This window comes from Bos indicus, chromosome 27 (assembly GCF_029378745.1).
Source record: "Bos indicus isolate NIAB-ARS_2022 breed Sahiwal x Tharparkar chromosome 27, NIAB-ARS_B.indTharparkar_mat_pri_1.0, whole genome shotgun sequence".
Lineage (NCBI taxonomy): Eukaryota > Metazoa > Chordata > Mammalia > Artiodactyla > Bovidae > Bos > Bos indicus.
This window is the reverse complement of record NC_091786.1, coordinates 26,337,197-26,362,777: the sequence shown is the minus strand read 5'-3', so window position 1 is coordinate 26,362,777 and position 25,581 is coordinate 26,337,197. Positions and strand designations below refer to the sequence as shown.

The 25,581-nt window shown below is 42.9% G+C and overlaps 2 protein-coding genes across 3 annotated transcripts in view; one reads left to right on the top strand and one right to left on the bottom strand.

The window, feature by feature from the left end:
• Window positions 1–11,554: 11,554 nt before the first annotated feature.
• LEPROTL1 (leptin receptor overlapping transcript like 1) lies at window positions 11,555–23,428 on the bottom strand. 2 transcript variants are annotated; one of them, XM_070781329.1, is made up of 5 exons: window positions 23,297–23,396; window positions 18,886–19,005; window positions 17,276–17,351; window positions 14,883–15,069; window positions 11,555–13,900 (listed from the first exon to the last, which is right to left on the bottom strand). In XM_070781329.1, the coding sequence occupies exons 1-5, from the start codon at window positions 23,310–23,312 to the stop codon at window positions 13,784–13,786; spliced, it is 516 nt and encodes a 171-aa protein (XP_070637430.1). In that variant the 5' UTR covers window positions 23,313–23,396; the 3' UTR covers window positions 11,555–13,783. The 2 variants fall into 2 exon arrangements, with proteins under 2 accessions (XP_070637430.1, XP_019809050.1); XM_019953491.2 differs by lacking the exon at window positions 18,886–19,005 and having other exon boundaries at window positions 23,297–23,428.
• Window positions 22,671–25,581, top strand: part of SARAF (store-operated calcium entry associated regulatory factor) — a 32,158-nt gene continuing 29,247 nt past the window's right edge. Inside the window, exon 1 of the mRNA XM_070781328.1 lies at window positions 22,671–23,872. Coding sequence (XP_070637429.1) covers window positions 22,839–23,831 — 993 coding nt within the window. The 5' untranslated portion in view covers window positions 22,671–22,838 and the 3' untranslated portion in view covers window positions 23,832–23,872. The remainder of the gene's footprint in view (window positions 23,873–25,581) is intronic.

The following is a 25,581-nucleotide window of genomic DNA, read 5'->3' as shown; positions in this document are numbered from 1 at the left end:
AAAAGCTTTTAATGTCTAAAATATAACAAAGGTAATACTAAGAAGCTATAATATATATACACACATGCTGCTGCTGCTGCTGCTAAGTCGCTTCAGTTGTGTCCGACTCTGTGCGACCCCATAGACGGCAGCCCACCAGGCTCCGCCGTCCCTGGGATTCTCCAGGCAAGAACACTGGAGTGGGTTGCCATTTCCTTTTCCAATGCATGGAAGTGAAAAGTGAAAGTGAAGTCACTCGTCCTGTCCGACTCTTAGCGACTCCATGGACTGCAGCCTACCAGGCTCCTCAGTCCATGGGATTTTCCAGGCAAGAGCACTGGAGTGGGTTGCCATTGTCTTCTCCATATACATGCATAGATCACTTAGAAAGTTATGTCAATATCACTTGCCATCATTAAGGCAAACAAACAGCCCCTGATCTCAGCATACAGGACTTAGTGCAACAAGCGTTAAGTACCTTAAACAGATGGGATGAATGTGTTGTGGCCTTGACCGGCGTGGTTCTATATTTTCTCTCACTACACTCAATACCCCAGAGGAGACAACGTGGACAAATGGGGTTTCCAGCATGGGGAACAGTCAAGGAGGATACAGTAGATAGCCTAGGGGGTGTTATTACAAAGGAAAATAGGGACTTTCCCAATGGCTTAGCGGTAAAGAATCCACTGGCCAATGCAAGAGACACAGATTTGATCCCTGATGTGGGAAGATCCCACATGGAACAACTAAGCCTGGGAGCTGCAACTAGTAAGCCCACGGGCTGCAGCTATGGAAGCCCGAGAGGCCTAGAGCCTGTGCTCCGCAACAAGAGAAGCCACTGCAACAAGAAGCCTGGGCACCAAACAACTAGAGAATAGCCCTCGCTCACGGCAAAAGGCTGTGCAGCAACGAAGACTTAGCACAGCCAAAAATAAGTACATAAAATGATTTTAAAAAGGAAAATAAATACAGTATTGCTGTATAAATTTGATAGCCTATTACAACTTTTAACTTCATTTAAATTTTTGAATCATCTACCTGTTGCATTTATCAAACCATACAGTAATAATATACAGAAATGCCACTGATAATACACAATAAAAATTATTCGAAGTGGTGCAACAAATCTAAGACCATCACAAGCACTGAAATGGCAATCTTAAGGATTAATCCAGAGAAACAAGTGGGATGGTGGTGCTGGTGGTCTCATAAACTCGGAGAAACATTAATCATTGCAGCATTATTTATTATAGAGAAAAATATTTAGCATGAGGAAAATGGTTAAGCAAATTATGATGGCCTCTTTCAGAGCTATTAAAAATAAATGCTTTTTCTAGAGGTACCTCTGGGGAGCTGGCTACGTGGATGCATGTGTTCTCCAGGTTATGAAAACCCTTCAAGCTATACACTTAATATCCATGCAACACACATACATACACACACACACCCCCAAAGATACACACCAAAAAAAGATCCATGCAAGTTTCTGTATATATGCTACACTTTAACAATTTTAAGTGAGTGCTCTTAATAATTAGGGAAATGTATATGAGAGAATGTTCAGCTTTAAAATGAGTTGGTTAATGAAGTATTTTAAATTGCAACTTGGTCTCCCCAAATCTCTCTCCCTTTCTCCTAGGGATCATTTCTGCTCCTCTGATTGGTTACAACCAGAATATTTGCTTCCTTCTTTTCTATTTCCATTTCTGCTCCTTTGATTGGTTACAACCAGGACATTTGCTTCCTTCTTTTTCTGTTTCCATCTACCAGGAAGGGTTTCATTTAGCTGGAGAGTATAAAGAAAAAAAGAAAAAAAAAGACATTTAAAAAAGAACAATGCAATTTGAGAGAATTACTCTAAGGAGACACAGACCCTGGAACTGTCTGTCTGCAGGGGAGATCCTTGGGATCCCCAGAAGGGCAGAGAAAAGAGACTGTGTCTTCTCTCCCTTCCTCGTTCCCTTTGTTAGGACTCAGCTCTTTCAGTACAGGATCCTTGGCAACTTTAGTTTCTCTTTCCTTGAGTTGCTGATTATCACTCCCAAGACCCTGCTCACAGACTCCCAAATGCCCTTGACTGATAGCACCTGCTCATTCTTCTCGTTATTGACCTCATGGCTCTGACCTTGCTGCCAGAACTGGATTTTTTTTTCCCTCTTGCTTGCTCTAGAAGTGGTCCCCAGGCCACCCCTACTTTCTATCTCTTTCTGGCTTGTACGTTGACCAATCATGCTTATCCTCTACAAATGCAAGGAAATGGCCAGTAGCCTCTGCCCTGTGGGCAGCAGCCCTGGTCAAATGAATTAGATTCTGTGGGACAAATACTAGAGTCAGCCCCTGGAGGGCATACACTTCCTGACCGCTGGTCTCCCACCTTTTGTGTGTGTGTTAGTCATTCAGTCATGTTCGACACTTCGCGACCCCATGGACTGTAGCCGGATAGGTTCCTCTGTCCGTGGGATTCTCCAGGCAAGAATACTGGAGTGGGTTGCCATTCCCTTCTCCAGGGGATGTTCTTGACCCAGAGATCAAACCCAGGTCTCTGCACTGGCAGGTGGATTCTTTACCGTCTGAGCTTTACCAGGGAAGCTTTGGCCTCCTACCTTGGTATCCACCAAATTACTCTAAAGGGTCTGGGAGGAGCCCTGACAGATCCTTCCCACAGCCCTCCAGAGGGGACCTCATCTTGTTGTTTGAAAGCATCATCCTGTGAGATTCTGGTGATTAAGAAATCCCTAAAAAGGGGATAAGCCGTAACTGAAAAGCTCAGAATTCTCGTGTTGACACAATCAATAAACAACCTGTAACAATGAGTAGGAGAGGGTTTTATTTGAACCAGGCTGAGGACTAGCTCAGGAGAGCAGTCTCCAGTGAGGAAAAAAGTGGTCTGGAGAAGCATGGTTTTCACTATAGTTTTATATCGTGTCAAAACGTAGAGCCTACGTCAAACACGACCTTTCTTCAAGGTTTCAACAGATGGTTACAGATTAGCACGTACACAGTGAGTCAGCAGGACCCTGGCTCTGGGAAGGCAAGCTTATCTTCAAAGGAGTGGAACGCTGCCATCACAGGAAGGGGAGTTTATAAGGGCAAAACCCACAAGGCTACAGTTAGATGAAATTTTATTAAGAATTACAATTGGAACTGGCAAAAACTAAGGATACTTGTTGAGTAAGAACTGATTGGGGCCCTAAATGGTTGCATAGTTACAAGGGGGAGGACTCGAGACCACAAGGTTGCAGCTGGCAGGTGTTGTTCTGAAGACAGCTCGTGGTGTCCTTGGGTTGGAACGGTTTAAAGAAAGTTCATGTTCTCAGAGAGGCAGAGAGGTGTCCGAAATCAGATTCCCAGTGGCCACCATTTTTATACACCCAAACTGTGATTACTCAATTACAATTTCAATTTGTCATCCCAAATTGAAATCTTAATTAAGAAAATATTTAACAAAAATAAACTACAAACTTTGCTTTCCTAAGAGGACCAAGGAACTATAGATGCTATTATTTGTCTAATGAAATAACACTGCCTTAGTAAATATTCCATGAAACCTTGAGGCCACCTCTAGCCCTATTGTTTTGGATCTGCTGGGCTCACAGGGCAGTCCCATCCCCCTGATGCATGTGCGGCCATGCTCTCGCGCTGGCATTCTTTTAATCTGTCGGCAGATGCCATGACCAAAAGGCAGCCAGTGGCTCTAAATGGGCAACCAGGTTTAGTAATCCACCTACTGTTCAATGTCTCCAAAGGTGATGATCCGATCTTGCTTTTTTCTATCCATGTAGCTTTATAAAGCAAACTGTAGGATTCACACATGCACGTCCAGCCTGTTGATCCGTCAATCTTTGACTCATCAATTCCATGAGAATTATGGAAAAGGAGGCCCAGATGGAAAGTGTTGAGAAGTATGTCCTGGCGAGAATTTGGAGATCTTGAAAGTCAAGTTCTACCTCTGCCCAAAGGATGCAACTCAGCCCATGTGACCAACACCTTGCAGGCAATGAACTCTTTTCCTGGTTACCTGAGAGACCCTGGCAGCCAACCCGTCAACTCTGGGTGAAGGGGAGTGGATCAAACAGTGAGGAACAGGTTGATGGTGAAGCAGGTTCAATGGCTGTGAAAGAACACATTTGACAATTGTATTCATGGGAGCATGGTAGAGACCAACAGATTATGGGCATGGGCATTGTAACGACGAATTGCTAGAAAAGAATAAATGGCAATCATGAGTAATTATCCTGAATAAAATGTCAACTATTAGACTAACAGATTCAAGTCACTTCCAACAGATTCTTCATGTTTTTATAAATTAGCAGATGGTACAGAAACTTGGTTTCCTCTAATCTCTGGGTTCAGCACTGAAGGTGAAGGGGCAATGATTATTTTTGATATGAACTTTCTCAACTGTCCCTATTTCCCAAACAATAAAACTATGCAAAAAAAATGAACACAGGCTTCACCGAAGAACAGACACTTCATTTTTGGCTATTAGGTAACATGCTGTTATTCATAATAACACCAGATTCAGAGTACTTAAATAAAAAAAGAAATTAAAGTACAGGATAAGAGGGTTAGGGACAGAAGAGAAATAAGGGAAGAGTGGTCAAAAGAAGGGTGCTGGTCTGTTTCTGAATTTTACTTCCCTACTCTTGAGATTGGGCTTCCCTGGTAGCTCAGACAGTAAAGAATCTATCTGCAACGTGGGAGACCAGGTGCCTGGGCTGGGAAGATCCCCCGGAGAAGGGAATGGCTATCCACTCCATTCTGGTCTGGAGAATTCCATGGACAGAGAAGCCTGGCAGGCTACAGTCCACAGGGTCACAAAGAGTCGGACACGACTGAGTGAATTTCATCCGCACTCTTGAGATCAGGCTTGGCCACCCACTCCAGGCTCTGGTCAGTGGGTGTGTGGAGCATGTGTGCCCCCAGGAAGAAGTTCTAAGAACCCCCATGTGGGTCTCCATGTTTAGTCTCTTCTGCCAAGAGGTGTCAGCTCAGTCTCCCAAGAGAAGATGCCAGAGGAGAGCCAGCCGTGATGGACATGTGTGTGTGAAAGTCACTCAGTCATATCCAACTCTTTGCAACCCCATGGACTGTAGCCTGCCAGGTTCCTCTGTCCATGGATTTCTCCAGGCAAGAATACTGGAGTAGGTAGCCGTTCCCTTCTCCAGGGGATCTTCCCAACCCAGGGATCAAGCCTGGGTCTCTTGAATTGCAGGCAGATTCTTTACCATCTGAGCCACCAGGGAAGCCTGAGAATACTGGAGTGGGTAGCTTATTCCTTCTCCAGGGGATCTTTCTGACCCAGGAATCAAAGTGGGGTCTTCATGCATTGCAGGCAGATTCTTTACCAGCTGAGCTACCAGGGAAGCCTGTTATGGACATGTAGTGAGTAAGAAATAAACCTTTGTCGTGTTTCACCCTGAGATTTGGGCAGTTGTTGCTTCTTGCAGCAAGTTGAACCTACCCTGACTGCTACAGGAGGATTTCCCAACACCTCTGGTCCCAGTTCCAAGATCAACTATTAATTTCCCTAGTGGCTCAGATGGTAAAGAATCTGCCTGCAATGCATGAGACCTGGGTTCAATCCCTGGGTTGGGAAGATCCCCTGGAGAAAGGAATGGCAACCCACTCCAGTATTTTTGCCTGGAGAATTCCATGGACAGAGGAGCCTGGTGGGCTACAGTCCATGGGGTCACAAAGAGTCGGAAATGACTGAGCTACTAACAACGTGACCGCACAACATTAATGAATACGCCAATAGGCAAATCAAGGTTTTTCTGATGTAGAATGCATGATGTTCTGATGATACCAAATCCCAACATTTTAGTATCTTCATGGATAGAAGTAGGGGAAACTGGTGTTTGACATTATCAATAAATTTTTAATTCATTTTAACAGCGCTTGTTCAGGGCGATGGAAGAAGCAACATTTTGATGAGCTTCCTGGCCACATGAAACAAAATCTTCCCTCTTGGATTAAAAGGGTTGAAAGGATCATGTGGTCAATTATGAGTAACCCTATCTTCTCTAGGGGCCAAGCTGCATTTGCGTTGATTGTTGTGTTTTGGAGGTGGGGTCTGGACTCAGGCAAGGGGACCTTGTCCAAGAATCCCTCCCATCTAGGGGAGGTAAGATGGTGCTGGCAACTTGGGACAGGTCAGCGCCAGGGAGGTAGGACTCGGGGCAGCCTCCAAACAAGCCCATGGGCAATAGACTCTAGAAGCCAGAGTCCAATGCCCAGTTGTATGGTTGGTTTGTTTTTGTGGGGGGTAGGGGTGGGGGAGGGGAGGGTGTATAGTAATCCTCTCTTCCTCAGGCCTTCAGTAAAAAATTATGTAAAGTTACAGCTGGGCTTTTGATGTGCTTTGCAGGATCCTATCCATGGTTGTGAAAGTGAAAGTGAAACTCACTCAGCCGTGTCCAGCTCTTTCCAACTCCATGGACTACACAGTCCATGGAACTCTCCAGGCCGGAGTACTGGAGTGGGCAGCCGTTCTCTTCTCCAGGGGGATCTTCCCAGCCCAGGGATAGAAGCCAGGTCTCCTGCACTGCTGGCAGATTCTTCACCAGCTGAGCCACAAGAGAAGGGGACAAAGGTCCACGGTTGGGGTGCAGGATTTCGGGAGAAATTTGCAGTTTGCAAAGCAATTAGAAGATGGTAAATGGTGGCTGCAGAGAAGTGGAAGCCAGCCCAGGTTGGCTGAGGTATGAGTGACAACCAAGACAAGTTTATGCAACATAGAAGAATTCCTAGAATTTCTAGGAATACTTTGGAAGAGGAAAAACATAAAAGTAAGAATGTTAACTGTCACATAGGCTGGAGGCTTGAATGGTTACTTATGAGCTTGTTTAGGATTCTCTAGCCTGGAAAATCCCATGGACCGAAGAGCCTGCAAGGCTGCAGTCCATGGGGTCGCTAAGAGTCGGACACGACTGAGTGAATTCACTTTCACTTTTCACTTTCATGCATTGGAGAAGGAAATGGCAACCCACTCGTGTTCTTGCCTGGAGAATCCCAGGGACGGAGGGGGCCTGGTGGGCTGCTGTCTATGGGGTCGCACAGAGTCAGACACGACTGAAACAACTTAGCAGCAGCAGCCCCTCAGTTTCTGCCTACTTCCTCTATAATCACAGTCACTTTATAGATACAATGTAGTAGAGAACTTCAAGATACTTTCTTCTGTTTGTTGTCACTTCACCTTCCTTTTTTAAGGGAGAATATGTTTTTTAGGGCTTCCCTGGTTGCTCAGTGGTAAAGAACTCACCTGCCAATGCAGGAGACATGCATTCAACCCCTGGGTCAGGAAGATCCACTGGAGAAGGAAATGGCAACCCACTCCAGTATTCTTGCCTGGGAAATCCCATGCACAGAGGAGCCTGGTAGGCTACAGTCCATGGGGTTGCAAAAGAGTGATTAACAATTTCTAAAATTTTTAAAAATTGACGTATGGTTGACTTATGGTATTGTATTAATTAGTTTCAGGTGTACTGCTATATATACTTTTTCAGATTCTTTTCCCATACAGGTTATTAAAAAATACTGAATACTGAATATTGTCCCCTGTGCTATATGGTAGGATCATGTTGTTTATTTTACCTATAGTACCATGTATATGTTACTTCCAGTTTCCTATTCGCCTTCCTTTTCATTTACTTTGTGGTTTTGATGTCTGGTTCCAAACATCTATGGAATGAGTAAGTGCTGATGGTGGCCATGTATCGTTCCAGGTGGGAATCTAAGCATCTCATGGGATGGGGTATGCTTCTCCCCTCCTTTCCACCCATGCAGACAGCAGGTTCTAGGTTCAGTCTCAGGACAGGATGCCACAGGGAGAGAACATATTGCAGAAAAAGTTTATCAATAGTAAGTTTACTGTATTCACCGTATCTTTGAGTCAAATCTATTGTTATAGTTAGAAGAGCCTTGAGGAAAAATAGTTCTCCAGCGTTCAGTCCTGGGGAATCCTAATTGGGTTTGGGTGCGAGAAATGTAAAATGTTCTGTGACTTGACTTCATCAACCTGATTTTGTACGACACTTGGCAAGACCTTCTGGGCCAATGGATGGCTCCAGTACTTGGAACTGTAAGCATGGAGGTCTTTTTGTTTTGTCAACTGTTCCCCTGAAGGTAAATTCTGTGAATCTGTCTTCTTCCATTGGGCTCTCCTCAACTGCTTGGTTATCCCTGCCTGGGTGCTCCCCTTTGAGACCCCTGGGTGGAACGTCTGCCACTCTGGAGTGAGCATTCTGCCTAAGGGTAGGTGCAGTGTGTTCATTGCCAAAAAAGATGTGCTGCCAAGCAGGGTCTCCTGGTGGCTGGCCTCCTGGACTTGGATGTTCCTGTTCTCCCTACTGCAGGATGCGGGTTCTTCCCACCCTAGAGGGTGTGAGACGGGGATGGGTGTGTGTCTGGTGTAGGTGGACCTGCTGGCCTGGCTGCTTGTGCTGCAGCACCCCACATAAATCCCCTTGTGACTTTCCTCTCTGTACGCTGCCCAAACCTGTCCTGGCCCCGGGTTCCACCACTTGCAGTGGTACCGGGCCTCCCCAGCAGGACTGCCACCTATTAGGGTAGTGTTCACCCACGCACCTGCCACCCATGTTTCAGGCGACAGCTTCTCTCTTCAACTCAATCCCCGATGGTTTCATTTTCTCAGGGATTTCTTAGCTTCACGTCCACCATGACTTCCCCTTCTTGCTTTAAAAACGTTTAGCAATGTATTTTTTTAAAAAATGTGTACCACATCTCAGTTCCAAGACAGGAGCGGAGGGGGCGGTAGGATCACATGTCCTTATCCACCGGAAGCACGTGTCACAGCAGCTGGCAGGGTCTATTAGAGTCAACAGATCTCCTGATTTCCCCAAAGTACTGTGGCACTGACAGGGAACAAGGAGGTTAACAGTGTGTCTGCAAATAGATTATCTAAAGAGACTGGATTTTCAGTTTGTCTCCTTGTGTGAGAAGGAACTGCTTATCAGTACAGAGAACTGCTATGAGAAACAGTAAAAACGGCTAACGCTGAACAAGCACAGCTGCTGTGAGCCCTCCTCGTGTCATCCTTGAACCCCACAAGCACCCTATGAAGTAACTACTATGATCACCCTCCTTTTATGGATGTGGATATGAGACCCAGAAAGGAGAAAAACCACACTTGTGTGACGTATCTAGTGTAAGAGCTTGGGGCCAGGCAGTCTGACTCCAGAGCCCAGTGTAACCTTGAGGACAAGACATGTGCTACCATGTCACCCCTCAAGGAACTGACAAACCAGTTACAAGGTCAAAGGGTCAAGAGTACCGTCTTGTCTGGTAAAGGTTTTAAACAAGGCAGATGATGATATCCTTAGGTTACCCATCGATGTAACGAACCAGTGGTTGGGACATGGTGTCCACCTCTGCCGTTTACTTTTCACACCCTCCCTCATTACATCTCTTTCACCCCAAGCCCCTGACATGCACAACTGACAATCTGGTAGTCACCCTTGACTCTTCGTTCCCCCGCACAAATTCATCAGCGGATCTGCTTGATCATTTACTAAGTCTCACCACCTCTCACATCGACATTGTATGTGGGACCCAGAGATCAGGGTCAGAATCAAGAAGCCCTGCAATCACCGCTGCTGCTGTGCCTGCCGCCTTCTGCACCCCAGGGAGCTGAGGAACCACGGCCAGGACACTGCCCTGGAGACCCGCTCCACGACCCTGCCTGCAGCAGCAGACCGGCCAGAGCAGGACAGGAAACTCCCTCCAGCTCAGCTTTGCTTCCCTAACCGTTTCTTCCGGTGAACCCACACACTCCTTTGGCGTGCATAGGATCAGCTTCCTGTGGTCCATTTTTGCGTCTTAGCTCAGTAGACTCCTAGCTCCAAGAGGGACCCCGTGCCCTCATCTTTTCATGTTCCCCAAGAGTATCTAGAATGCAGTCCTTTAGTTCATAGGTTTCACTGGGAACAAAGAACTTTTCCAGGATTGAGCTTTTTTTGGGGGGGCCACAAATTGTCTTGTGGGATCTTAGTTCCCTGACCAGGGACTGAACTTGAACCCAGGCCCTGCAGTGAAAGCGCAGAGTCCTCACCGCTGGACTGCCAGGGAATTCTCAAACCAAGCTTTTCTTAATCATTAGGAGACTAACATCCTTCTTCACTGCCATACTCATAATTTGGTTTTAGAGCTGATTCTTACCTATGTTTTGGAGCACGATGAAAATAAGGAAAAATCTATCCAACTTAGTTTAATTCCAAGAAATTGTTCAGCTGTGAACAGTTTTAGAAACAATCTTCAAATGTTCAATGTAAGTATACCTAGCTTTCAGGAAAACATCTGCCCATTTTGGAGGTTCACAAGTCTACACAAGTTCATTGACACTTATTCCACACTACAGTTACATAATATTAAATATTAAATTGATTTGACAAGAGAAAAAGACATTTCTGATATTAAATGCCAAACCATAAATCTAAATTATAAAGTACTGTTGTTTAGTCGCGAAGTAGTGTACGACTCTTTGTGATCCCATGGACTATAGCCCATCACACTCCTCTGTCCATGGGATTTCCAAGGCAAGAATACTGGAGTGGGGTGCCATTTCCTATTCCAGGGGATCTTCCTGACCAAGGCTTCGAACCCTGCCTTGCAGGTGGATTCTTTACTGATGAGTCACTGGGGAAGCCCTATAAAGTACTGGGTTGGCCCAAAAGTTCATTCATTTTTTTGGTAACATCTTATGGAAAATCCAAAATGAAACTTTTTGGTCAACCTAATATTAATGCTCTTACAAATACATACGCGAATACTTGTTTGTTCTATAAAATTTTATTCTATTTGATGGTTCCTATGGCTATAAACTGTGACAGTTTTTCTTTTACAGTATTAGCCATTCTACTGAAATTAAAAATTCATGAGTTCTCTTTTTAGTACTGCCTCTAAATACACAAAAGAAAACAGAACTATAATTGAAAGAGGAATGTTTTATGGTCTTCATTATTTGATTTCCCCAAAATCATATTAAAGCAGACTCTAAGACCTTATAATTTGAATTTTTTTAAACATAATGAGATTGTAAGTAGGACAATTGGGGCAAGATTCTTTTTAAGATTCATTTTTGATAAAAGAGAACACTACTTTTCTCTGTTCACACTGTACCACACAGATCAATTTTTTTTTAACATTTACCTGTTTGAAATGTTTGCAAAAAGCAAAATGCTCTAATGACAAACAATAATAAATTATAATAAAACGTGAAGTCATAAAAGAGTTCTGAAAATTAAGAACAAGTACAACCTTAACATTAGATGGTCAGTAGCCTTGTTATGTCAACAAAACCTTCTACAGCGTTTTTTAAAAGGTTAGGTCAAAGTTCTACTCCTCCAAATTACCAGTCCTTTGATTACAGCTCAATATCATATGGCTTCACTGTAGTATTACTACAGTTTCACTTTTATTTTGGAAGTGAAACTTCTGCAAGATTAACAACTAATGTCCTCCCTGTTTTATAGCACATTCTTAAAATGGATAATGCACTTCAGCAACTGAAGTGTGTTGTACGTTTTCATTTCAAAAACACCCACAAACTAAAGCGGATATTTAAAATCTTTATTGTTTCATCATCAAAAGTTCTCTTTCCATAGAAGAATGGCAATGCAGGGTCAGTGCACATTCTATGGAAAATTCAGCCCTCAAGTAATTTTAGCCTAGAAATCAGAGACAGCACTATGTCAAGCTAGTGTGCAAGGTCAAAGACACAATGCTGCCAGGGTGATTATTATACAGAAGAAATCCGCAGCTGCTAGAAAAAGAGTCTACGGCCAAGGAAATAAGACAGTAGCAGTGCACCGCACTGACACTCTAGAACAGAAAACAGGGAAGGACCAGAGACTGTACTTTTGGCAAAAAGAAAAACTCGAGTAGATCACAGGCACTGAGTTCCCAACTCTACCTCCAGCTGCCTGCTCCGTGAGCAGCTGTCCCTTTGTCTTTAGGCCTACCTCGTGACACCGCAAGCCGCCCTCAGCTTGTGTGCAGATGCGACAGCCACACGCCGGCATTTCATCCTGCTGCCCATCTCACGGCTCAAAGTAAAAACTTGGGTTGGGCAAAGAAGCCTTGAGGCATCTCTAGTAGAAAGTTGAATAAACCCACAATCTGTTCCCATTTTTTTTGAGAAATCAACTTTATAGAATGAAATAGTTGTTGTGATTACTGTTTCATCTGAAGCCAAAACAGATTTTTAAGTAAGTATACTGAATAAACATACGAAATAGTTGTTGTGATTACTGTTTCATCTGAAGCCAAAACAGATTTTTAAGTAAGTATACTGAATAAACATACAAACAAATGTCCTTAACAAAATACTGTCAGACCTGGACTATTTTCAAAACTCCTGAAACAAACACTGATCATTGCGGGAGAGGTGAGTGACCACGACAACTTGATCATGCCTGGTTACTGGGAATCTGGGGGTCAGGTTTGCCTCTCAAGCTGCCACACAGCTGGACTGGGCTGCTTTGCATGAATTCACACAATCAAGGCCATTTATAAAAGGAAACAGTGTATCTCTGAGGGTGAAAGAAAAAAAATGTTGAGAAGTACACAGGAAACTCGTCTTAAGTATTGTAAAAACACGTATGCTACAACCTTAGGGAATAAGTACTACCATTCCCATGTTCTAGATCTTAAGGTGTTAATATATGACTGGCAAGACTAAGAAGTCACTTTAATCACCTCAAGGCCTTCTGTGTGGGGCAGGGACACTCTGAATGTATGGCAGAGCACTCACCTCTAATTTAAGGTGTTACTAAACTGAATGGGAAAACACACTTTACTGAATACATACAGTGTATAAAGTCAGTCACAAGGAGGAAGCAGGAGGAGGTATTCTAGTACGTAGGGTGCAAACATACTTCCAGTGTCAGTACAGTTCCCCGTGTGTCCCTTTACCCACGCAAAACATGAAAGCCTGAAAGATCAAAAATTTCACTTACAAATAGAAACAGGATTTTTAAAAAATGGAATTTCAACCTCGTTTCTTCCTGCCATGCAACTCACTCTAACTATAATAAACATAAATAAAAACCATGTCTCAAAAATCTGTTTTTACACCCTTACCTTTAACCCTAAGTTCTTCTAGCAACTGAGAATAAAAGCACTCCTTTGCAACAATTCCATAAAATAATTTTCAATTCACAAAACACCTGCTTTCTGGCAAAACCAGCAACTATTATGGAGGGCACGGCATTAACACTTGGCCCCTCTGAGGTATAAATGCAGCTAGATTTGCATTGAGTATATAGTCTATAAGGTATGCTAATGGTCTGCATGTTTGCATAAAATTGGGAGTGATGTCATCCTGACTGAATGAAAAATTTATTTTTATAACTATGTGTAGTAATGGAGGTTAAACAATTTTAAGGGAAAAAAATGTATTTAGCCCAGTAGTAGCCAGCAGAACTCTAATGCCTAACCAATGCAAATGGTTATTACATTAAAAAATGTTTAACATTGCATATTGATTAAAAAAAAAAAACTGAACAGGAAAAACACATAAATATTTTAAAATCAGCAGGACACCACAAAAAGCATACTAGAGATAAGTGTGAAATCAGTCAAGCTCCTCCAAAAGAGAAAATCCTTTTAATCCTTCAGCAAGTCTCTGTGAAAATAGTATGCTTACAATACAAGTGAGAAGGGAGCACCTGGAACACCCCCGAGAGGCCTGCTCCACTGCTCAGCATCACTGCCCTGTCTCTTGTGTGCGCGGACGGCCGAGAAATGACAAGAAGTCCATGTGACAAGAGTTCAGTGATTCCTTTCACCACTGCTGCCAGCTGAAGTCATCGTTGCTTCCAAAGACCAAGAAAAAGCCCAGGATAGTTGCAAAGATGACAGTGTTTCCTGTGAGGACGAGTGCACAAGCTCCCCACTCGATCTACAGATGTAAGACAGAAATGCTCAGTTAACAGACATGAAAAACAACAAGGAAATGAAAAGCGATCAAGGCTCCAGTTGTACGCCAACCACGATCCAAAACAAAGACGACTTGTAATAATGACTCTGACACTGCTGAACACATAATGGCTGTTCCTGTAGACCTGGCTATTCTTGCAGACCTGTGATTCCTTTAAAGAGACAGAAAGGCATGGAAAATAATCATTTTTGAAAAGCAAGCTTGACTTCTGGGTTATGAAGAGGCAGCATAGAATTCTATGATTTTCTGTTTTCAGAGAAGTTTGCTTCAAATCTTCCTTAGAATCTAAAAATTTCACCTAGAGAGCAGACTATAAGCATCAGAGATGCACATGTGCTCGTGTATGGTCTATTAGAGAGGCAGGGGGAGTCACTGCCCTGTGTGTGTGGAAGGGTGGCCAGCCTGTCTTCTTTGCTATCTCCATCTTCCCAGACACGGAGGAGCGAATCTGACTGGTGAGTCAGGGAGGTCTCTTCTATTCTTTGGTACCTTCCCACCTGCAGAGATTTCCTCAGGTCTTCAATGTTGTAAGCTGTACAGGGTAGGCCTGGGGTTGTGCAGCACTGGGCGAGTCCATGCCCCCAACTGTTACCTATCTATTTAAGTTCTTGGCCGCACCATGTGGCATGTGGGATCCTAGTTCCCTGACCAGGCGTTGAACCTGGGCCCCTGTATTGGGAGCATGGAGTCTTAACCACTGGACCACCAGGAAGTCCCCATGTGCCCAATTCTGAGAGTGAAGTACTGGCATGCCAACCGCTGCTGCCAATGCATTTCAGTATTTTTACCAATTAACAACAACAAAAGTAAGATTTTTCTCTCTCATCTTCTAGGTTCCTATGTCTCTCATCTCTTTTTCATGTTATTTAACAGACTTTTTTCCCTGAGAAAAACTGAACATAGTCTACTGCAAAATTGTGAGTAGGAGAATGCTGTCACTTACCAAATTTGCTCTGGCAAATACGATAGGGAGGCCAAAAGCTGAGACCACAATGCCTGTTGTAAGAAATATGGCGAGTTCCTTACAGGCGTTACTCATAGCATCCGTATCGTCCACTAGTCTTCTCGCTATGCAGTATGGAATAGGTGAAAGGATATAGAAGAACAGAACAAAGAGGGGCCAGTATTGGCTAGAAAAGGAAAAATAAGTTAATGTAGTTTTTGCTGTCTTTGTCATTTTCCTACACACAGAATATACTCTTTTTTAAAAATAAGGACCAAAGTATACTGCAAGGTACAAATATGACATTGTTTAAATATAAGCTATAAGCTGAACACTGAAAAAGAGAAACATTTTGAGTCACAGTATTCCTAAAGTCAACTACGATACACTGATTAAATATTTCTTAAATGAAAAGAAAATGCTTTATGATTTTTAACAGTTGGAATTAAGGCCCCAAATTAAAAATATTTTTAGGTTATAAATAAAAAGGCATATGAAAAATGGCATTGTTAACACAGTACTTTTAAAATTCAAGATTCATAACCTTGACTTCTAAAATCCTGCTTTGGCATGAAGCTGGAACACCCCCAAACTTTCCTTAGTTCACTAGGAACTCCCAAAATACTGCATACAGAAAATGAACTGAAAGTTAATACTGAAGACTTTCAATCAGAATGTCAACTTTATCACAATAAAAATCATCTAGCTATTGTATCGTGCCATGTCCTTTCCTGGTTTGGATGACATAAAACACTTATGTAAGATATTACCACTGGGAGAAGATGGGTGAAGGGTGCCAGAACTCCTCTGTGCTATTTTTGCAGCTTCTTGACAGTCCATCATCATTTCAAAATAAAATGTTAAAATAAAATAGATGGCTTTAAAACTGCCATAAAATACATATCATAATGGAGATTTGCTTGTACTTAGAGGCTCATGATAAGCAAAGATTTATCTATGTGTTTCTCCTAAAAATCTTCTGCTGAATATTTTGAGAATGACAACAAAAAATTACAAATGGGCATAAGTTTAAGGGAAAACATATGCAAAAAATACAAAATGACAGTAAGTGAAAAATCCAGGTTACCTGTGTCTTCCCTGTCTTCTCTTTCCCAGTTCTACTGGTGTGGGTCTTTCCAGATTCCCATATGGATAAACTTTAGAGATATGAATGAATCACTGCACTTTTAAATTTAATAAGATAGCCTGTTTAACAGATTAGCAACCACAGCCCTTTCTTGTCCCTTATAAGACGACCCGGTATTTGCATCAGTGGATGTACTAATTTATCATTTTTCTTTTGATAGACCTTTAGGATGCTTCCAGTTTTCCTGTTGTTGTTGGTATTATAAACAAGGCCGCCATGAATATCCATACTCTCCCGACACACATATCTTTGTAAACATCTTCAAATAGATTTGTATGAGTTAATTCTAAGAAGTGGAAGGATACATTTTGAGAGCTACAGGCAAACTGGTCACCCAGGACTTGCACCTGTTTGAACTTCCACCCAGAGTACGTGACAATGCTTGTCTGTCCTATCTTTTACCTTTGCCCATTGATTTCATGTAACTTACAAAAGTTTTTGTGTTATTTATTTATGGCTGTGCCGGGTCTTCCTCGCTGTGCACAGGCTTTCTCCAGTAGTGGCAATCGGGGGCCACTCTCTAGTGCCATGGCTTCTCTGGTGGAGCACAGGCTCAACAGTCGTGGCACACGGGCTTAGTTGCTTTGCAGCATGTGGGATCTTCCTGGATCAGGGATTATCTCCTGCATTGGCAGGAGGATTCTTTATCACTGAGCCACTAGGGAAGTCCTAATTTTGAGTGAGGTTGAGTATATTTTCATGTTCTTATTAGCAAACGGCAGTCCTTTTTACGTATTTGTTGTTCGCTTTTCTATTGTGCTGTCTGTATTTTTCTTAGTAATTTAGCCTATGAATTTAAAAAATTCTGTCTTATAGAGTAATTGTTTACATAACTTTTTTCTTTGTCAGTTGCTCTTGACTCTGCTTACAGTTTTTTGTTTGTGTTGAAAAAGACATTTTACATTTTCTTGTCTATAACTTAATCAATTGGTTCTCCAGATGAAGCAGTAGTGATGGGTTAGCATTTCACTATCTGGCCATTAAAAGCTCAGCAGTAGTCAAAGAACAACAGCCAAAGTCTTTTCTACAAAATGCTGCTGTCCTAAAATACTTTCAAACAAATTTTAAGTGAAGACTTAAAAGTTTATCCTTAACAAATGACCATTTCTCAGGTTTACTTCTATTGCAGTAAAAAAAAAAAAAAAAAAAGTGTTTTAACTTTAAAGGTAGGGCTTCCCTGGTGGCTCAGTGGGTAAAAGTAGAAAAATGTTACACTTAAACACAAAAAGACAAAAATGTTACATACTTGTATATTGGGAGGGCACATCCAAGCATTAAAAACATCAGTCCAATTGCTCCTCCAAAGGACAAGCTAATCAAAGCTGCAGAGTAAATAAAAAGTCAAACAGAAACAGCAATTAAATCAACATTTATTTTTATTAACATTACTATTAGCAGTCAGAATATTCCCTGAAATCCCAGAAGCAAAAAGCAGGACAAAACACAACAAAAAAGCAAAGGTATTAGTGACTCATCTTCAAAAGCTAGAGTTATCTTGTCTTGGAATAAGCTATTTGAGGCATCTTCAAAGCAAAATACGGTGATACTGATTTTCAAAGCCCTGACAGATGGCCGGCACATTATCACATTCCCAAATTAATGGTCCCATGTCAAAGGAGTCCCATCCCAGTCTGCAAGATCAATGCTTCTCCAGCCTTTAGTATGGTATTTGTTGTCTAGTTACTAAGTTGTGTCCAACTCTTTGTGACCCCATGGACTGTAGCCCGCCAGGCTTCTGTCTGTGGGATTCTCCAGGCAACAACACTGGAGTGAGTTGCCATTCTCTTCTCCAGGGGATCTTCCCCACCAAGGGACTGAACCCAAGTCTCCTGATTGCAGACTCCTTACTGCTGAGGCATGGGGGAAGCCCAGTGTGATATGACATTTACTCCACAGATCTCTACAGTTTTCAAAAGCAGTCTGTGGAGAAACTCTGCAATCAGCTTTACTGGACTTTAGAGGCCTCATCTATGGGAAAACTTCTCCTGATCAGCGACTGCTTCTTGCACATTCACCCCTGGCATGTACAGATGAAAAGTGTTTAAGGGTACCAGTAATCAATAATCTCAATTAATTTTGCTATAGATCTTTAAATAGCTTGCAAAACTACAGCCAGATTTCTTTCCCTAAGCTGCTACACATCAGAAAATATTCAGGATTACAGGTACAATCCTTCAGTTGTATCACCATTTTAAGATGTCATCACAAGCCATAGATGCATTCTGTAGGCGAAATAGTTTCTGAGGTCACACACAAACAACACCCACACACCCTGATACAAAGCATATATTTTAGAAAGTGTTTTCACATATATCAGTGAGTAGAAACAATGTTCTTGAAAAAGTATAGTTAATCAACAGTCTAGAATTAAGCAAAGAAATAAATGATCAGTTTGAGCTCCACATAACCTCTATTTCCACAACTAATAGTGGCTAAAAGAATAACTTTCTTTTTTTGTCCAACGATGCAGTCTATTAACCTTAACAGAAACATTAAAATTCAAAAGAGCTGTCAAAAGTCTACAAGTTAGCAAGACAAGACTCAACATACATAAACCAAAATTAACACTTAAGGGGTTAAATGCTGCTCAGAATTAGATATACTTCTCTGAATTAAAATGGTCATAATCAAGGACACCCACAGACATGGGAGCTGAGCAGATTTAGTTTTCATTCCGATCACTGATGTAGGTCATGTCAATCCTGAACACATTTACTTCGTCCTTAATGCCATTAGATTTTCAGTTGCACAAGGAAAACAAAAATAAAAATATCTGCACTTTAATTTGTGGCAAAGGAGGAGCTTTAAGTTTCCAAGGGAATGCGACGTCAACAGTGAGGTAAATACCGAGCTTACCATGTTTTGTCCAGTTCAAGACAGGTCCTCGGAAGCTGGTCTTGCTTGCTTGTGAGGACACGCATTCACCCCAGGCTGCACCCCTTGGCCTCTGCATCTGTACTGGCCTTCTTTCCCCTCCTGGAAGTCAGCGGCTCTCTCAACCACAGGCCCTTTGCATATGCTATCCTTTCTACCTCAGATACTTTTTCATTCACTCATTTCATTCAAGAAATGTCTACAGAGAGCCAAATACCTAACAGGTGCTGGGGTGGTGTTAACGAACAAGGCAAGGCTGTGAACAACTTAGGAGCTTGCATTCTTATCCCAGCTCTGGCCTCTTTCCGCCACATGAGCTCCTGCTTTTCCTTTAGATCTCAGCCCAGTTACCTCTGAATCAGTGAAGTTTTCGAAAAGCCCCTGACTAGACCCATTCCCCCTATTACGTTTATTTATTCCTTCACTCTGCAAATATCTACTTAGTGCCTCCTGAGCACTGCACACTGTTCTTAACACTGGAGACAGGGCAAAGAAAAGAAGTTAAAACTCTTGCCCTCATGCTTATGTTCTAGTGGGAGAATAAATTGATTTTTTTTTTAAAGTAAACAAATGTCAAACGTTATTTAAAAAAAACAAAACAAAAACCAAGGGCGTAAGAGTGCTATTCTAGATATATCGGCCTGGAAGCCATCTCTGATGAGCAGACATCTGGACAGAGATCTATGTGAAATGAAGAAGTGAATCAACCTTGTGGCTATGCGGGGGGACATTTCAGGCTGGGGCACACATGCGGAGGCCCTCTTTGCTCTGGCGTGCCTCCCCTGTGATCATTTATCACAGCAGCTAGGTTTTTGGTTTGTTCTCAGAAAAAATATAATTTTATGTGTCATCATCAATTAATAATTTCCTTAAACTGAAGTGTAAAATACATGCTTGGTAAACAAAGATTAGTAGAGTAACCGATTTTGAATACATTTAAGCTATCGAATTACCATGACATTTGGACAACCAGACATGAAAATAGTTCAGTATAAATGTTTATGCAATGCTATACAGATTTGTTTCTCTTTCCTTCTAAACTGTTCACACCAAGAGAGCAGAGAACAGAGGTTTTCTACTGATTCTCAGGCCTCAGCTCTTAACGCTCCATAATAATTATGTGTGGAATGAACGAAAGGAGGCTGAAGGAAAAGAGACAGGGTGGGGAGATGGAAAAAAGAAGACAGAAGAGAGCCCAGTGCAGCTGAGCAGAAACAGTTGCAAGTGAGAGTCAAGAGGCAGTGGGGCCCAGCTCCTATCAGCCACTTACTATCTGACTATGAAAGTCATCTGAGCGTCAGTTCTTTCTTCTATAAAATAAGGGTTGGACTAGATCTAAAATGCAAATAATTCTCTGAACACTAAGATACTTGTTACAAGACATGCTGAAGAAGTAAAAAAAATAAAAATAAACAAAACCAACTCTGCTTTTTGAAAGGTAACTGCCTAACAGCTCAGTTCATAACTATACTAACACCTTATGTATACAAAAGCCATTTATACAGACTATAGCTTACAAACCTGGCGGAAACAGAGAGACCACACAGATGTCACAAAACCCACATGTTAAAGCTAACATTCTTTACCCTCTTATTCAGAAGTTATTTATTTGATTTTTGTGACAATTGTTGTATAATGAAACCTTTTATTTTAAAGAATCACCTATGCTCACTTATACATATATATTTCAATAGGCAATTCATGTACCCAGAACAAAGTTAAGTGAAAAGTAACCTTCCTTTCCTGGACGCAATTACTGTTATCTGTATCGTATGAGCACAAAATTTTGTAAGCTTATTTTGATTCCCATATTGAAAATGATGAGAAACAGGAGGAGAGCTGCGGACAAGAACTGCCCTCTGATTGGAGGGAAGAAACTGGAAAAAAAAATTCCAGTTAAATCAGGCATAAAAAATCTCAAAAAGCATACCAGATTTGTGATAATCTTGGCCAGGAGATTAGTAACCTTAGAACTTGGTTGCTGTGGTTAACACTGTTCTATGATAGAGAAAAATTACTTATATTCTTATCATCAAAAAAGAGTCTAAATTCTTTTTAGTGTGCTCTTAAAAAGTTAATGATGACTTATTAGAAAAAACAAACAAGGAACTTTCGAGATAAGATTCGGGTATCAAAAGATTACTTTGTGTGACATCTTACTTCCGGGTCATACTGGATAAGATAAATACCAATGGGGTTAGATAAACTGCTCAAAAAGAGTTCTCAAAAGTGTAAAGTTCCTCCAGTCTTAGGAATCAACAACCAGGTTGATGTATATACAAATCTTGCCATCTATGTATAAACGGTTGTCCTAGATGACAGATCAACAAGGCAAAATTTTACACTGTAATTAAGTGATGCAACATTCAGAAGGCAAAGCTTAGATGAGTCTGGTTTCTACTCCCAAAGCCTCCAGGTTAGGGGTGGAACAGGCCAATTATCAACTCTCAAGACACTGGGTGTGGTTTCTGTGATTACAAAAAGATTGGAATAGGAGAAGGGACCTGAACTGGGAGTTACCAGAAAAATCCAATATGTAACAAAGTAATAGACAAATGGATTCCCTGGTGGCTCAGACTGTAAAGAGTCTGTAAACAATGGCCCTGGATTGGGAAGATCCCCTGGAGAAGGAAATGGCAATTCACTCCAGGACTACTGCCTGGAGAATCCCATGGACAGAGGAGCCTGGTAGGCTACAGTTCATGGGGTCACAAAGAGTCAGACACGACTGAGCAACTTCACTTAATAGACAAATGACTTGAGAAGTATCCTGGATTCAATCAAGTATCCACTTGCAATGCAGGAGACCTGGGTTCGATCCCTGGGCTGGGAAGATCCCCCAGAGAGGGGGACCACAACCCACTCCAGTGTTCTGGCCTGGAGAATTCCATGGACTGTATAGTCCACGGGATCACAAAGAGTTGGACTGAGTGACTTTCACTAACATAAAGATAGGTCAACAGGAAGAAAACATCCTGATAACAATCACAACAATCAGAAAACTGTACTGAAACCAAAGTGTAAGTACAATTCCGTTTGAGATACTTTCTGCTGATTAATACTCACCTCCCCATAATTATAAAGTTATTTTCTTGGGAGAGAGACTCCTATATTAATTGACAGTACAGAAATGGGGAAGAACTGGGAAACTGACAACATCCTAAAAATCACAACATTTCTACCATGACTACCTTTCACACAGGTATTTTAAAAGGTGTGTTATAGTTCAAAAGGAGACAGGAAAGTTATCCCAGCTGCTCAACTGACAAAGTTTTCTACCGGAAATGTTTCCAGACATTATAAATAAACAAGAAACAGTAAACATGTGACTCTGGGGAAGAAGCTCAGCAAAAGCTGTCCTTGAAGAAAATAAAAAAACACAGAAAACACACTGTTACTGAAGTTCTTCACTTCCTGCTTGCCTGCCCTTCAAACAAAGCCGCAGGTCAGGAAATCAATGTAATTCGTTGTCAAGAATTAAGTTGAAAACATTGTTGATGGTTATTCGCTTCTAACCTAACAAAACTACCAAACAGCTGGAGAAAAAAAAAAAATGCAACATTTTTTTTAAAGGAAATAGACAAATAAAACGAGAACTTTTTCATTGAGTTTTAATAAAAAACCCTTTTACCTTAAAAAAAAAAACAAACCCTAACTTAAAAACATTGAAATGTGAAAAAGCCTCAAGGTCCAACTGTGGAGAGGGGAGGGAAAAGGAGCCCTTTGGGGTCGCTCACGGGCTTTACATAGTCAAACCAACACCACAAATCAAAACGCATCCGTTTTAGGAGCGTGAAGCTTAGAGTTTGGGTCCTGACGCGGATGTGATCGCCAAGGTTTGGGAAAGAACCATCCTAAAGCCCTTCCAGCGCATTCCTGGGGGCTCGGTTCGGCTCAGCATCCGAAAAGATCGCACTTGTGCCTTTAAATGGGGAATGACACCGATTTTCCATAACTGGCATCTCTGGCGGCCTCCTCAACCCCCTCAAAACCACACAGTGCAAAACCCTCGGCTGCAAACTCCTGCAAAACGCGTGTCTGTGGAGCCGAGCGGCTGGCTGCGGGACTCCGAACGCCCGGCGGGTCCACTTCAATTCTTCGCACCGGGGGGCGACGGGCGGGAGCTAGGCGGCCGAGCTCAGCACCGGGCGGGGGCTGACGCGGGAGCCGCCGACCCTGCCCAGTCCTTTCCGGGAGGCCGCCGCGCCCACCGCGGCCCGGAGGCCGGAGGCTGGGGTCGCGGTCGGGGGGAGCCGGGAGTCAGCCGCCAACGCAGGGAGCCCCGCGGCGCGCGCCGGGTCCCTGGAGACGGCGTGTGGGCCCCGCGTGGGCCCCCCGTCCCCTCTCTCGGAGCGGCGGCCCAGCCCGCCCGGGCTCAGCGCCCCAGGCCCACCTTTGATGCCGGCCATGGTGGTGACGTCGCTCCTGCCTCCGGGACCCGAGGCGGCGGCGGCGGCCTGGAGACCGTAGACGCGCGGCGGCGGCGGCCAGACAACACCCGGAAGTGCGCGACGCAGCACTTCCGCCGGCGGCTCACGCTCGCGCGGGGGCGCGGGGGGCGCGGGGGGCGCGCCGGACTGGGGACCGTGGGTCCAGGCCCCTTCCTCCTCAGCTGCGCTGTTGTGGGATTATCGCTCTCCAAGGCTTTCCGACCCCGTCTCGGTTCAGGGGCAGTGGAAACACCAGCTTCATCCCGAAGCCCCCAACGGGCATCCCGCAACCTCCCACATCCTTTGAGGAGAAAGAACGCGACTGGAAGCCGTCCCCTTGGGACGCGTGGTGTGATGCCTCTGGGGGAGTCCTTTAGCGTTCTTCAGAGGGCACCCAGTTCTTTTCCCCCTCCATCCTGTAATAAAGGAGCTGTAAGGCCAGTTGGGTGGCCTGCAATTGGCTCCTCACTTTCTGACACAGAACCGGGGTTCTGGTGAGACCCACCTCCCGAAGTAGGAGCGGCGGAACCCAGTAACAGGTGGGATTTAATACAAATACAAACGGGATTTAATACAAATCCAAGCTCTTGGGAATCTGTGAGAGTCGGTTTTGTTTTTGTAACAGGGCTAGGAGAAAAGGAGAAAGCAGAGGTACAAATACATTTAGTTAAGTCGTCCTGCAAAGCGATTGAACATTTACCATGTATGAAGTGATGAAAAACTAGATACAGTTTCTGTCCTCAAGGAACTTGCAGTTTAGTGACACAGACACGAAAAGGTGTAAAATTACAACGAGGACAGTTGTTAGCAAAGTGAATAACTACTCCAATGAAAGTCTGATTTAGATCCATCAGATAACTATTTCCCTGAGGGACAACAGCAGGATGGACAGGTGGGTAAGTAGGAGAGAAAAGGGAAAAGCCATACTGGGGAGAAGATAGTGTTTGCAGGGGTGGGGAAGGGAAAGAGCACATTTGAAAATCCTTTGGGGGCACAAGCCCTGGTGGCTGAGTAAAGTGCATCTTCCCTAATTTGCTCTTGTGAATACAAAAGGGTTGGCATTGCAGACATTTGTTCTTCATGACATTAGTGGGCAACTGGAATTATTCTTCAGATTAGAAGGGTCTATATTCTTTTGCATCCGTGGTCATGAAGAAATCCTAAGTGAATATGCTCTGATTTTTCCCATGAGACCCAGTGTTTCCAGCTTTAAAAAAAAAGAAAAAGCACTACCCTAAGGACTATTTTTTTGAGGACTATTTTTTTGAACAATAGATGTTGTTTAGAGTCAGTTGAGACCTTAAAAACAGTATTTCCAAGTGTTGTATTTCAAAGACCACTTACAACAGAATTCTTTGGGATGCTTCTTAAAAAGGCACGTTCCTAAGCTCCACTCCAGACATTCTGGCTCAGAACTTTTGTGGGCAGAGCCCAGAAATCTGAAATTTTAACCAGCATTCCAAAGGATTCCTATGCAAAGTAAAGCTTGAAAATAATTGTCTGAAGAAGGTGGAATGTCAGTTTTCTTGTCGTCAGTTTTCCAAGCGAATCCTAAGCATTAATAGGGCTTCCCTGGTGGCTCAGATGGTAAAGAATCTGCCTGCAATGCCGGAGGCCTGGGTTCATCCCTGGGTGAGAAGATGCCCTGGAGGAGGGAACGGCTACCCTCTCCAGTATTCTTGCCTGGAGAGTTACATGGACATAGAGGAGCCTGGCATGCTACAGTCCATGGGGTCACAAAGAGTTGGACAGGACTGAGAGACTTTCACACTTCACTTCAAGCATTAATATTACATCCTTTGAATGTTCTCTAAATATTCTTACATAAATTCCTAGTTCAAAAACTTTTCCTTCAGATAGCTTCCTATCTTCCAAAGTCAACTTGCAAAGATGGGGATGAGAGGAAGAGAGCTATTTTTTGTCGAGTAGCTGCTATAAACATTTATCTGTTGCTTTAAACACTGATCTAATTTAATCCTCTCCACACTTTTGTAAACTTGGGATTCTTAACTCTTACAGATCAAGTCAGAGACATCTCAGAGAAGTTTAAAAAAATTTTTTATTATAGAAAAAATTTAATATATAAAAAAGTAATCAGAAGTGTAATGAACTCCCATGTACCGTCAGCTGCCTTCAACAATTAACGCACAATGTTGTTTTATCTATATTCACATCCACTTTCCTTTACCTCCCACAGTATTTTTCCCCATGTTATTTTGAAGAAAATTCCAGATATTTTAATAGCTCA